This window comes from Xenopus laevis, chromosome 9_10L (assembly GCF_017654675.1).
Source record: "Xenopus laevis strain J_2021 chromosome 9_10L, Xenopus_laevis_v10.1, whole genome shotgun sequence".
NCBI classification, from domain to species: domain Eukaryota; kingdom Metazoa; phylum Chordata; class Amphibia; order Anura; family Pipidae; genus Xenopus; species Xenopus laevis.
In genome coordinates this window covers 18,923,471-18,935,865 of record NC_054387.1, presented here as the reverse complement: position 1 = coordinate 18,935,865, position 12,395 = coordinate 18,923,471, and the positions used below count along the sequence as shown (strand labels likewise).

The 12,395-nt window shown below is 43.1% G+C and overlaps 2 protein-coding genes across 4 annotated transcripts in view; one reads left to right on the top strand and one right to left on the bottom strand.

Annotated features, from left to right (window-relative positions):
* LOC108701997 (traf2 and NCK-interacting protein kinase) overlaps positions 1-12,395 on the top strand; it is a 1,005,599-nt gene that overhangs the window by 213,607 nt on the left and 779,597 nt on the right. The window lies entirely within an intron of this gene.
* Positions 1-12,395, bottom strand: part of csnk2a1.L (casein kinase 2, alpha 1 polypeptide L homeolog) — a 14,533-nt gene extending 2,138 nt beyond the window's left edge. The window contains exons 1-12 of one of the 3 annotated variants that reach the window (XM_018235034.2): positions 12,238-12,395; positions 7,797-7,975; positions 4,441-4,552; positions 4,228-4,329; positions 4,094-4,144; positions 2,724-2,783; positions 2,540-2,623; positions 2,351-2,461; positions 2,094-2,195; positions 850-950; positions 605-753; positions 236-355 (exon numbers count right to left, since the gene is read on the bottom strand). In XM_018235034.2, the coding sequence (XP_018090523.1) occupies positions 236-355; positions 605-753; positions 850-950; positions 2,094-2,195; positions 2,351-2,461; positions 2,540-2,623; positions 2,724-2,783; positions 4,094-4,144; positions 4,228-4,329; positions 4,441-4,552; positions 7,797-7,897 (1,093 nt within the window). In that variant the 5' untranslated portion in view covers positions 7,898-7,975; positions 12,238-12,395. Of the gene's footprint in view, positions 1-235; positions 356-604; positions 754-849; positions 951-2,093; positions 2,196-2,350; positions 2,462-2,539; positions 2,624-2,723; positions 2,784-4,093; positions 4,145-4,227; positions 4,330-4,440; positions 4,553-7,796; positions 7,976-12,180 lie in introns of all 3 variants that reach the window. The other 2 variants (XM_018235036.2, XM_018235035.2) reach the window with 2 other exon arrangements.

Here is a 12,395-nt window from a genome sequence, read left to right as displayed (position 1 = left end):
CTCCATCTCTCTGCAATAAACACTAGACAAACTTTCATACAGATGGGACCTTTTATGTTCTTGGGCAAGGCAATGCCTTTACACACTTGAAAGGCTCTGCTCACAAGTAAAGGAGAACAACTTTGTGTTGCCACTTTAGAGTGAGCATTAGACAATTAACAACCCTTGCATGGTACACCAGGTTGAGCACACTACCGCCACCACAGGAACCCAGCGAGCCTTGCCAAAGACTGACCTGACTTGTCACGAACACTGGACCGGGACTGACCTGACATCATACTGGCGCTACTGACTGGTGTGCTGCCACTGGGCATATTAGAGCCGCCCATCCGGGACTGGTCCTTTACGATGGGGTCTGAAAAGGATAAATAAGATATTGTTAAACCTGACTGTACTATTATTGTATTGAAAAAATATACATGAGCAAAAAAATAAAAAGATAATACATATTACAACAGTAGGGGGTAACCTAGGGAGACTTAGAAGTATAGGGGAAAAGAGCTGCAATCATTCTTAGAACTAGGCAAGGAACAGGAAGGGAGGGGGGTGAAGACACAGAGGGGTGCACTCATGGAAGTACAGGTCGAGTAGTGCAGACACTTACAGAAGTATGGGTGGTCCATAGCCTCACGGGCAGTCAGTCGGGTCTGATGGTCATATCGCAGCAGCTTGTCCAGGAAATCCAGTGCCTCAGGACTGACTAGATGTTGGTTCTCACTGTGTACAAATCTTTCCCACCGTTTGCGCGAGTGCCTGGGGGAAAAGGCAGGGAGGTTATCTACAAGTCCAAAGTGCAGCTGGTATCCACAGGCTGGTCAAAGGGAGACCCAATGCACTGTCATCACTTACCTGCCCAGGATATCATTGAAGCGTGGATCCAGTTCTATGTTGTACTTGTCAATATAATCGTATAGGTCCTCTGTGCCCAGAACCTTGGCTATTCTCACCAGCTGTGGAAACAAAACACCCAGATATTAAATCTCCCACATACTAGCATCAGTGCTATCTACAGCTGTTAAGATTTACTCTGCTAAATAAGGTACAGGCACCAGAACACCTACTGCTGTAGTGTGCAACACCAGAGCCCTCTGCTGTACTGCTCTCAAAACACTTACTGCTAACATTGAACACTGATGTGGTTCCCATATCCCAAAACATTTAAAGGAGAAGTAAAGCTTAACTAAAGAAGTAGCGAGAAATGTTGTACATTATGTTTTGGGCTTCTATACAAGACCAAGGCAACCACAGTCCTTTAACAGTAAAGATCTGTGTCTCCAAAGATACCCCAGTAGCTCCCCATCTTCTTTTCTGCTGATTCACTGCGCATGCTCTGTGCTGCTGTCACTTACTGAGCTTAGGGACCAAATCACAGTATACAGTACACACAGAACATAAATTTCACAATAGAAGGCAGATAAGTAATTAATACAGTTAATTAGGGATGCAACGAATCCAGGATTTGGCCTTTTTCAGCAGGATTCAGCCGAACCAAATTCAAATCTTATGCAAATTAGGGGCCAGGAGGGAAATTGCGTGACTTTTTGTCTCAAAACAAGTAAAAATGTTTTCCCCTTCCCACCCCTAAATTGCATATGCAAATTAGGATTTGGTTCGGTATTCGGCCAAATCTTCCGCAAAGGTTTCAGGGGTTCGGCCGAATCCAAAATAGTGGATTCGGTGCACCCTTACAGATAATTACTACATGGCAGCACAGAAAGCATTGCAATTAGCATCAGAATGTAATAAATCAGCCCTGTAGCATCAGCTTATATTGCAGGCCAACTTCATTTTCCAATTGATAATTTGCGACGACCCTTAAAGTTAGGCTTCTCAGCAGCTCCTCAGAGCCCACAGAGCATGTGAACGTTTCAGACACTTTCCAAGATGGTGACCCAGTGACAAGTTTGATGTCCTGGATCATTGCTGCTATTGGAAAGCTGAAACTTTAGGCTGGTGCAACAAGTTCAGTGAATAAAATAGCCATTAATTTTTAGGGTTTAGTTCTCCTTTAAAAGAAATCTATGGTTCTGGCACAACCTGTTTATATTCCCAACAGGGAAGCAGAGAGTAAAGTGCAGGCCACACCGTCTCACCTGGTCGTAGTTATCATGCCCATGGAAAAATGGCTCTTTTCTGAAGATCATACTGGCCAGCATGCAGCCCAAGCTCCACATATCCAGACTGTAGTCATACATCTGTAAGGGATATAGCAGTGGGTGGACTGTTATTTCTATAGCACCAACACATTACAGTGTGTACATTTCCTAAATAGGAGGTTCCCCATAAAATTCAGAAGCAACAAACATCCCTAAAGGAGGCTTTAAATTTGTAATTATATCCGCCCACATACTTGGTAATCAACAAGCAGCTCCGGGCCCTTGAAGTATCGGGAAGCAACACGGACATTGTACTCCTGTCCTGGGTGGTAGAATTCAGCCAGGCCCCAGTCTATGAGACGTAGCTGCGAAGAGCAGAGATGTTAGGACTGATGCATAGCAGATTAAAGGAAGAGGCAGGACAGTTTTTTTGGTGGACTTACCTTTCTGTGCTCATGGTCAATCATTACATTGTGAGGTTTCACATCCCTGTGCATTATACCCATACTGTGGCAATAATCCAGTGCCTGGGGGAAGAAGAGAGGTAGAATGAGCACAGAGCTGTCTAACGACAGAGAAATGCATACCCCAGCAGTGGGGCAAGAACAAAGGTAACCATGCAATTACCTTAAGGATTTCATACATGTAGAATCTAATGTCGTAGTCAGTCAGAGTCTGATATAACTGCTGTGGGAGAGAAAAAAAAAATTGGGAGGGTCAGTGCTGGAATCCAGTTCCCAGTATATAGACCAGCTCCACACACTGCCATAAAAGAACATTCAGTGGCATAGCAAGCGGCATATTGGGCTAGCTGCTGGAGCCTCTGTTGTGTGCGATTAGGTAACTTAGTTTGGCTGGCACCAATAAAATCCAGTGCCCCCATCATGACCCTGACAGCTAAAGTCTACTATACAGGAATTATGGGAAAAAAAACCACAGAAGTAGAACATAATTCCACACACACAAGCAAGAGACGTCACAATATGCTGGCCGTGTTCCAGAGTGGATTCATTAGCTCTTAATCACTGCCATTTATTCCAATAAGGCGTATTACACAAAAATCTGCTGTTGACGTAGAGGAAAGCAAAAATCCCTCCCCATGATCTTACAGTATAAAGAGCAGTACCTTCTCTGAATATTCAGCTGGACAGGAATAAAGGGGCATCGGAGTAAATAGAGAGTCAGATTTGACAGAGAGGGTGGCTAATAATGGCAACTGTGTGAATAGAGCAGGTGCCACATGGCTATATTGAGACAGCAGTGCAAAGGGCAAGACTGAGAAACGAATACATGCAACAATGCCCAACACCCTTTTGGAAAAAGTTAAGATCAGGGGCTGGAAGGGGCTTTACCAACCAGCCAGGGTAAGGGCCACCTAGACAGTTTAACCCTGGGTCCACTAGCATTCTTATCCAACACAGATATTAAAACTGCCCATGAAAAACAAACCTACAGGGTTGGTGCTATAGATTCCAGCAAGTTGCACTAAAAAGAAAACTATACCCCCTCCACGAACAATGTAGGTCTATAAAAAATATATTGAATAAAACAGCTCATATGTAAAACCCTGCTTCGTGTAAACAAACAGTTTTCTTCATAATATACTTTTTATAAATAGAAAATTGCCATTTTAAAAAAAATAAGGACCGCTCCTTGGGATCCTAGGATTCACGGTGCACACAAACCCCCCCCCCCAACATGTTAAATTAATGTCAACTGTCAATTAACAGACAGTTCCTTCTTTTGCTTCCACACTTCTTCCTGTTACAGTTAGAGCTGCAGTATTTCTGGTCAGGTGATGTCTAAAGCAGCACAGAGACCATCATGAAACGGTGGTTCAAGGCAAGAGATGTAAAAGGGCAATATTTAAATATATATACCATTTTGGTATGCCAGTTAATTTGATATAAACTATCTGTTGCTAAAGTATTTGGGGTATAGTTTTCCTTTAATGGGTTAAACAATGTCAATTTAAATTTCCCTGCCCATATACTCGCCTTAAAATCTGTATTGTTGACATGTTCGAAGACGAGTGCTGGCGTTCTGGACTGCAAGGATAGAGAGGGAGAATTACAAGGCAGTTGCTGCTGAATTTGGCAGGAGACACGACGCCCACATGCAGGGCACTTACCACAGGGTCTTTCACAATGTCTGCCAGGGTGATAATGTTGGGCCCACCCCGCAGGTTCTCCAGGATCTTTATCTCACGCTTAATTTTCTTCTTCTTCACAGGCTGGAAAGAAAGACGAGAAGATAGGGGTAAGGCACACAGCAAAGAGGCACTAATAATGACCACAATTTATGGGGGGGGTTCACACGCACAGAACCTACAAACCATTCTTACCTTAAGGATTTTTACCACAACCTTCTCGTTGTTGGTGATGTTAATGGCTTCAAAGACTTCACTGTATTTACCCCGGCCGAGTTTCCTCACTAACTGATAATCATCCTGGTTCCTATGAAAAGCAAAGTCCCATATGTCAGCACCAAACACAAAGGTCAGATCTGGAGTAGCCATTGTATGGCCCAGGACCTGCAGTCCCTAGCATTTACTGGCAGGAGATATATATATCTACTTTTCATATGCAGGGCACTGTTGTATGTATATTTTTACTTGCTTATGTTTACTGCTTTTGTACACGGCAATTAGTAGAAGAAGAAAATTACAGTTACATTAAAGAATAAGTAAGTGTTAAAGAGACAAGAGAAAGGAGGTCACTGACCATAGAGCTTACAACCTCAGAGGGAAAGTAAATTGCAGACAGAGAAGGATATTTAGTGATACAATTTACAGTGGTTGAAGCAGGGTGTTTCCATACAGTATTATAAGTCATGGTGGCAAAGAGGTAAATATTGCCTCTGTGCAGGGGAACTGCCCCCAGCTCTAAAATTTAATGAATGAACAGCTTGGGGTGTGACACATCGGGTGTGTGCAACACCTCACTTAATTTGGGTGCCTGACGAGACAAAAATGGAACAGGTAATGTTTCAGGCAACTTAAAGGGACTAAGGCCAGACCATCTGCAATCATATGCACAGTGCAGGTACTCATCTGGGTGGTCGGTTATAGCCTGAAGGCTAGGATTGTGACCCGGGTAGAATAGTCCTCGTTGAGGGTTAACCATTGTAAAAACAGGTAGCCCTGTTTTAGGTATCACCCTGGGTGTCAGATAAAGAACAATCCATCCTGTGCGATGGGTGTCAATCCTCCCGGGAGCAGGACACTTGCAAAACAGAATACTGTGTTCAGCGTGGGGAGTAAAGTCTGCTCTGGCACGCCCACTCAATTTAAACAATTCAAGTATCCTGCCTCCGGGGGTGGAGCTTAACCCCATTGTTCCGTGTCCCCCTTGAGACAGCAGAGAAATACTGCATACAATTGCAAGACCTGAATGAGCAGTAGCTGAGGATTGTGGGAGCCACAGGGGATGCTCATCAGTGCTACCAGCAGAGTGCTGTGTATTTGCTTCCAATACAAAAAGCTTATTTTAATGCCCTGAGGGCTGCCCTTCAGAGCATTAATTGGGGCATTATGTTTTCAGCTAAAATACACAGAACAGAAACATTTGTCATTTAAAATTATATTAAATTGTTACGGTTCTCAATTTATTCCCTTAAGGAGTAAATGTAGAAGCACTAAGAATCACCCTATGTGGCTTAATATAGAAGTAAAGAAGTTAACAGGAAAGTAGAGAAAGGCATTTAAAAACTACAAGTCTGTTGGGACAGAAGCTGCATTTAATGAATATAAACACTATAATAAATGTTGTAAAACAGCAATCCGGAAGGCAAAGAAAGGAAATGAGTGCATTGCGGCAGGGGCTAAGACAAACCTTAAAAAGTTTAATAATGGTACCAGTATGGTTGTAACAGATACAGAAAAGACATATGTGCTGAATGAGTTATTTTCTTCAGTGTGTATAGTAGAGGAGTTCCCAGGCTCACTTCATAGCTGCACTGATGGCTCAGCTCTACCTAGTCAGTGGCTGACTCAGGATATGCATCATAAAGCTTCAATAAAAACGGATGTAAACAAGGCACCAGGACCAGATGGCATACACCCCCAGGTTCTAAGAGAGCTTAGTTCAGTTTTAGAATGGCCCCTATTTCTGATTTTCTCAGATTCGCTTTCATCTGGTACGGTACATATGGATAGGAGAAAAGCGGGTGTAATTCCAATATTTAAAAAGGGATTACGATCTCAGCCTGGAAATTATAGGTCGGTAAGTTTGACATCTGTGGTGGGCAAATTATTTGAAGGCTTGTTAAGGGAACACATTCAAAGTTTTGTCCTTGTGAATGACATTATGAGCAGCAATCAGCATGGCTTTATGAAAGATAGGTCATGTCAGACAAATCTGGTTGCTTTTTATGATGAGGTAAGATGCTGGACAGTGGGGGGCAGTAGATGTGATCTATTTGGATTTTGCCAAAGCATTCAATACCGTGCCCAACAAACAACTGCTTTCTAAACGAAGGTCTGTTGGGCTTAATGAAGTCGTTTACACATGGATAGGAAACTGGCAACGGGTACAGAGGGTGGTTGTTAATGGTACATTCTCTGCTTGGAGTAAGGTTCTTAGTGGGGACCCTAAGGGCTCAGTATTGGGTCAATTTTTATTTAACTTGTTCATTAATGGCTTAGAAGAGAGTATTGTAAGTAATTATCAGTGTTTGCAGATGACAAAACTATCCAGCCCAATTAATTCCACCCAGGATGCGGCATCCTTGCAACAGGATCTTGACAAACTGGCAATCTGGGCAGCTAAGTGGCAAATGAGATTCAATGTTGATAAATGTAAAGTCATGCACCTGGGATGTAAAAATATCCAAGCCACTTATACCCTTAATGGGACTGCACTAGGCAAATCCATTATGGAAAAGGACCTTGGAGTGCTTGTAGATAATAAACTTGGCTGCAGTAAACAATGCCAGTCAGCAGCATCAAGGGCAAATAAGGTCTTGAGCTGTATTAAAAGGGGCATAGATTCACAGGAGGAGGGTCATTCTTCCACTTTATAGAGCACTGGTAAGGTCCCATCTAGAATATGTACAGTTTTGGTCTCCAGCGCTCAAACAGGACATTATTGAATTACAGAGGGTCCAGAGAAGGGCAACTAAGCTAGTAAAAGTTATGGAAAATCTTAGCTATGAGGAAAGACTGGCTAAATTGGGGATGTTCACGTTGGAGAAGAGGCGCTTAAGGGGTGATATGACTGTATAAATATATAAGGGGAACATATAATAATCTCTCTAAAGCTTTATTTACCAGCAGGTCTTTCCAGCTTCCGCCTAATTAATCAGAAGCATCTTTTTACAGTAAGAGCTGCGAAGATGTGAAATTCTCACCCTGAATCAGTTGTACAGGCTGATACATTAGATAGCTTTAAAAAAAGGGTTGATGTCTTTTTAGCAAGTGAAGGAATAAAGGGTTATGGAAGATAGCTCATAGTACAAGTTGATCCCGGGACTGGTCCGATTGCCATTTTGGAGTCAGGAAGGATTTTTTTCCCCCTCTGAGCCCAATTGAAGAGGCTTCAGATAGGGTTTTTTGCCTTCCTCTGGATCAACTAGCAGTTAGGCAGGTTAAAATAGAGTTAAAAGGTTGAACTTAATGGACGTGTGTCTTCTTTTCAACCTAACGTACTAGGTTACTATGTAATTATAAGCAGCACCGTGCATGCGGTTATTGGTACTTACCCCCACTCTACAACGTGTGACTCGTAGTCCCAATATTCTCGGGGTCTGTGTGTGTTCACATCCGTGTAGACACGGGCCCGACTTGGCACAGGTCCTGACATGGCAGATAGCTTGGCGGCTAGAGACAGGCAGAGCGTTTGTAGCCCAAAAACTTGTGGCTTTCAGTAGGAGGAGTCTCGCTGTAAAGGATACAAAACAGTTACATAGGTGTCAAAATCAAGCACAGATGAGAAGTTGCATGCTTTACCCACATACATGAAACCATATATGCTAAAGCTGGCCATAGATGCGCAGATATACTCTATGGCATTTAGTCGATCAGACAGGTAAGAAAATAGTTCGATAAGAATATATTTGTATGTATTGCCTATCTGACAATATTTTCACTATTTGTGGTACATAACTTTCATACGATTGCCGTCTGTCAATTAATGGCCAGTGCATTGCATAATTTGTTATTTCTCTTATTTAAATACTACAATTTAAATGTGAATAATTAGTTTTAATAATAATTAGTTTTAGATCATGGCATAAACAATCTGAATGTTCATTGTACAAGAATAAAAAAACAAAGTCTGTCGACAGCTAAAGTGCAATCAGCCTCTGTCCTAAATACAAGGTTAACACCAAAGCAGAACCAACATTATGGTGGATCATGCCACTAAACCCCCAGCTGCCACATCACATCTGCATAGACACACCATTCTTTTCTCACTTCTAAATATAAACACCCTGTCGATGAGGGCATCCCTAAAGCCTCAGCTGAGTAACCAGGTAGAGTCCAGCATTGGTCCAGGTACCAGTGTAATACCAGAAAAGTGGTCGGGTTTCACAAAAAGTACCAGATTCCTTGACTGCACTTGCAGTCCGCAGGTAGTGAGGCTTAATCCCTCCCACCCTTGTGGTTCTTTCAGTTTTTAATTTTTTTTGGGTAAGATTCAGCACCGAAGTGACATCACTTTCGTGATGTGATGTCACTTCCGGTTTCCAGTTAGTCAGCCTATTGCGGGTGGGGGGAACATGCATATCAAAAAAAAAAAAAAAATGGACCCGTGCAGGACTCTATAACCAGGTACCTCATGCACTTATATCCCCACCCGAGTATGGACTACTGACGACCAGGTATCATATGCACCCATAACAAAATATAGAATAACCTCAGAAGAATCTAAATGTTACATAAAGGGTTCCTCCAGTGGTTGGGAAATGGTAACAAAAGTATTTTGGTGTGCATATTTTATACTACTGTTTAGCAGATATAAGCCATTGTACCCTTGAGGTATACAACCAAAAGCAAAGAAGTGCAGTTTGCAGCTGTGCTCTCTCTCTCTCTCCATGCCCTCAGCCTGAGAGTGAATGGATTCCCTACACTCTAGCGGAAGCCATTACTTCCCCTTTACTTTAGAGTGATCAATATATCTGCCTGTATCAGCGAAGAGTCCCTTTACAGGACATAACACGCAATGGTGACCTATAGTTAATTTTTATCTAATGGTGTCATTAAAAAGAGATCAACCAATGCAGATTAACCTATTGATCATGTTCAATCACACCACAGCTAAGGAGATCTGTTCACCAAGTCCTGTAAAATTATCTACCGGGTCTATACTTGCTACATTATCAGTTACCACATCCCAAGATCAGCAAATCCTAGACTTTAACCCAACACTTGGCCCATCAGCAGGGTCCCATCGGTAGGGAGGCATTTAAAATGTTTTGACTGGGATCCCTAAACTGGGGCATTTGGAAAAGACCTGCTGAGAAACTGGTATGCCCTTATGTAACACCATCAGCAAAAAAAGGCTTCCTATTTATTTAAGTACAGACTATTTGGGGAAGGAGCAATACAAAGGTAAATGCATGGAAATATATGCACTCCCGCGTTGGGCTGGGCAAGTAAATAGAAGGCACATAAGAAATACTTAAAAGGGGTTGTTTTCAGATTGTTCACCAGAAATAAAGACTTTTTTCAATTACTTTCCATTATTTATTTTTTACTGTTTTTGGGGAACAGAGGTGGAGCCAGCATATATATCCTGAGGGAGGGGCCAAGAGACCAATTCTTCTGTCCTGCCTCCAGAGGTGAACCTGGACATAACCCATACGTCTGCACTGACAGGAGGACCTACTAGAGAAATCTAAGTTTAAAGTTGAATGTTCCTGTCTGTGGTGTTTGAGTCTGGCAGCTCAATAATTCAGGCGCAGACTCTAAACTGTTACAATTTTACATTTAGTGGATACATTTCTCAGCAGTATCTCTGGAGTATTAGCAACTATTGTATCAATTTCAGCAACTCCAGAGATTCTGCTCAACTGGGCAAAGACAAAAAATGTATCATTTAAATGTATCAATTTAGAACAGTTTACAGGGTCGGCGACCCCCCCTCCCCAGAGCTGCTTTAGAAGGTGAAAAAAAGAATTTACACTACAATATTAGAAAAACTGTAACACATAATAGAAAATAATTGGAAAAGTCTATTTCTGGTGTTCTATCGGAAAACAACTAGTTATTTGAAGATAACAACCCCTTAAATAGGAACACAAATACATATGGTTTGCTAACCTTTATTGGGTTAAAGCAAAGATGGCCGAACTACAGCCTGTTAAACGGAAAAAAAAAGTTTCCGCCGTAAGTGGCTGTTAGACGGTGTTGGGAGTTGTAGTTTAACTATATGTAGGTATAAATTCAGTGTAAAGTACATTAACGCACAACATTTCCTTTGTGCTAATTTGCATTTTTCCATGCGAGAGATTAGCCAGATCATGGCACTGCCCAGAGACAGATCCTGGAACAACTGAAGTAGTACCTGCAAGAGGAAACAAAACTGCTCCCCATAACCAAAGTATCATATAGCCAGCCTCTCCGGCTCTTCATCATCATTGGTCAGTGTCTCACTCAAGAGTGCAGGTGGGCTTTCATACTATTAATTCCACCACATGCATTTATCCCTTATTAGCTACTGTGCCTTGCAGGCAATATGGCAGCTCCAACTTCTATTAATCAGTCACAAACATACTGGGGTGCCTTTCTGCATTCCACTACATTCCCTTTCTCCAAATTACAGACTTACCTAACAAAAATTCCCCTGAAACCTTCCAGTCTAATCCAACATTGCTGTGTGCCCCCCGAAACATTCAATCCAACTGCCACATCACTCTTTGTGAGCCCCAAACCTTCCATTCTAATCCCACATTCCTGTGTGACCCCAAATATTCCACCCTAATTCCAGATCCCTCAATGTGACTCCCAGAACAAGCCTTCCGTCTTAATCTCTCAGCGAGCCCACAAACCTTCCATCCTAAACCACACAACCCTCTGTGATGCCCTCAATTATCTACCCTAAACCCACATGCCTCTGTGTGACCTCCAGATATTCCAATGTAATCCATCAGTGCAACACTCAAATCCTTTTATCCTAATCCCACTATGTAACCCCCAAACCTTTCATCCTAATCCCACATCTATCTATGCAACTCCCAAACATTCCATCCTAATTCCACAACCCTCTGTGTGACCCCAAACCTTCCATCCATCCGAATTCCAATTGTGTAACTCCCAAACATTCCATCCTCTGTGTGACCCCAAACCTTCCATGCATCAGAATTCCAATTTTGTAAATTCAAATATTCTATCCTAATCCCACATCCATCTGTGAACCCCAAGACTCCCATCCTAATCCCACTATGTAACCCCAAAACTTTCATCCTAATCCCACATTTATCTGTGTAACTCCCGAACATTCCATCCTAATCGCACAACCCTCTGTGTGACCCCCAACCTTCCATCCATCAGAATTCCAATTTTGCAACCCCCAAATATTCTATCCTTATCCCACATGCATCTGTGAACCCCAAACCTCCCATCCTAATCCCTCTATGTAACCCCCAAACCTTCGTTCCTAATCCAACATCCATCTGTGTAATCCCCAAACCTTCCCAACACCCCTCTGTGTGACCCCAGACCTTCCATCTTGCTCCCTCCCCATTAATGAGCATCGTGGGCCTAAACAAAGCTCCCCAAGTCCCACATGCCTCAATGTGTCCCCACAAAAGTATAGATCAAGTCCTTTACTCAGTGTCCCCACAAACACTTCCCGCTTCCCCAACAACCCTCCCAATCTAACCCGGTTTGGTTCCCCCTTTAAATGTACCCTATTTAACACACTGACATTTCTCCTACTTCCCCAACACACGTCCCTCACTTGGGTCCCACCACCACATTCCTATTTCCCACAATGGGGGGCATTGATGTTTCTTCATTTACTCATTTGCTTGGGGTTGCCCTCTCACAGAGAAAAATGCCCCCGGTACAGAGTTGCATCTCCAGCTGCCCCTCCCCCCATTTTGCCCCCACTCATAGGTGAAATTCCCGCCTTCAACGTACAAGGCACCTATGGGTCCTTCCTCCCTCTACGCCATAAGGCCCACTCGCGCCCCACACCTGCTCTTCCTGCTCCCCGCGGCCGCCGCTCCCGCCGGGATCACACAGACAATATGGCGGAGACACACGGCTGCCAACCGCAGGGACCACAGCGAGGCTCACAGGAAGCGGAAATACACTCTCCCCGCTGCAGAGGCAAAACTGGGCGGTGCCTTAAG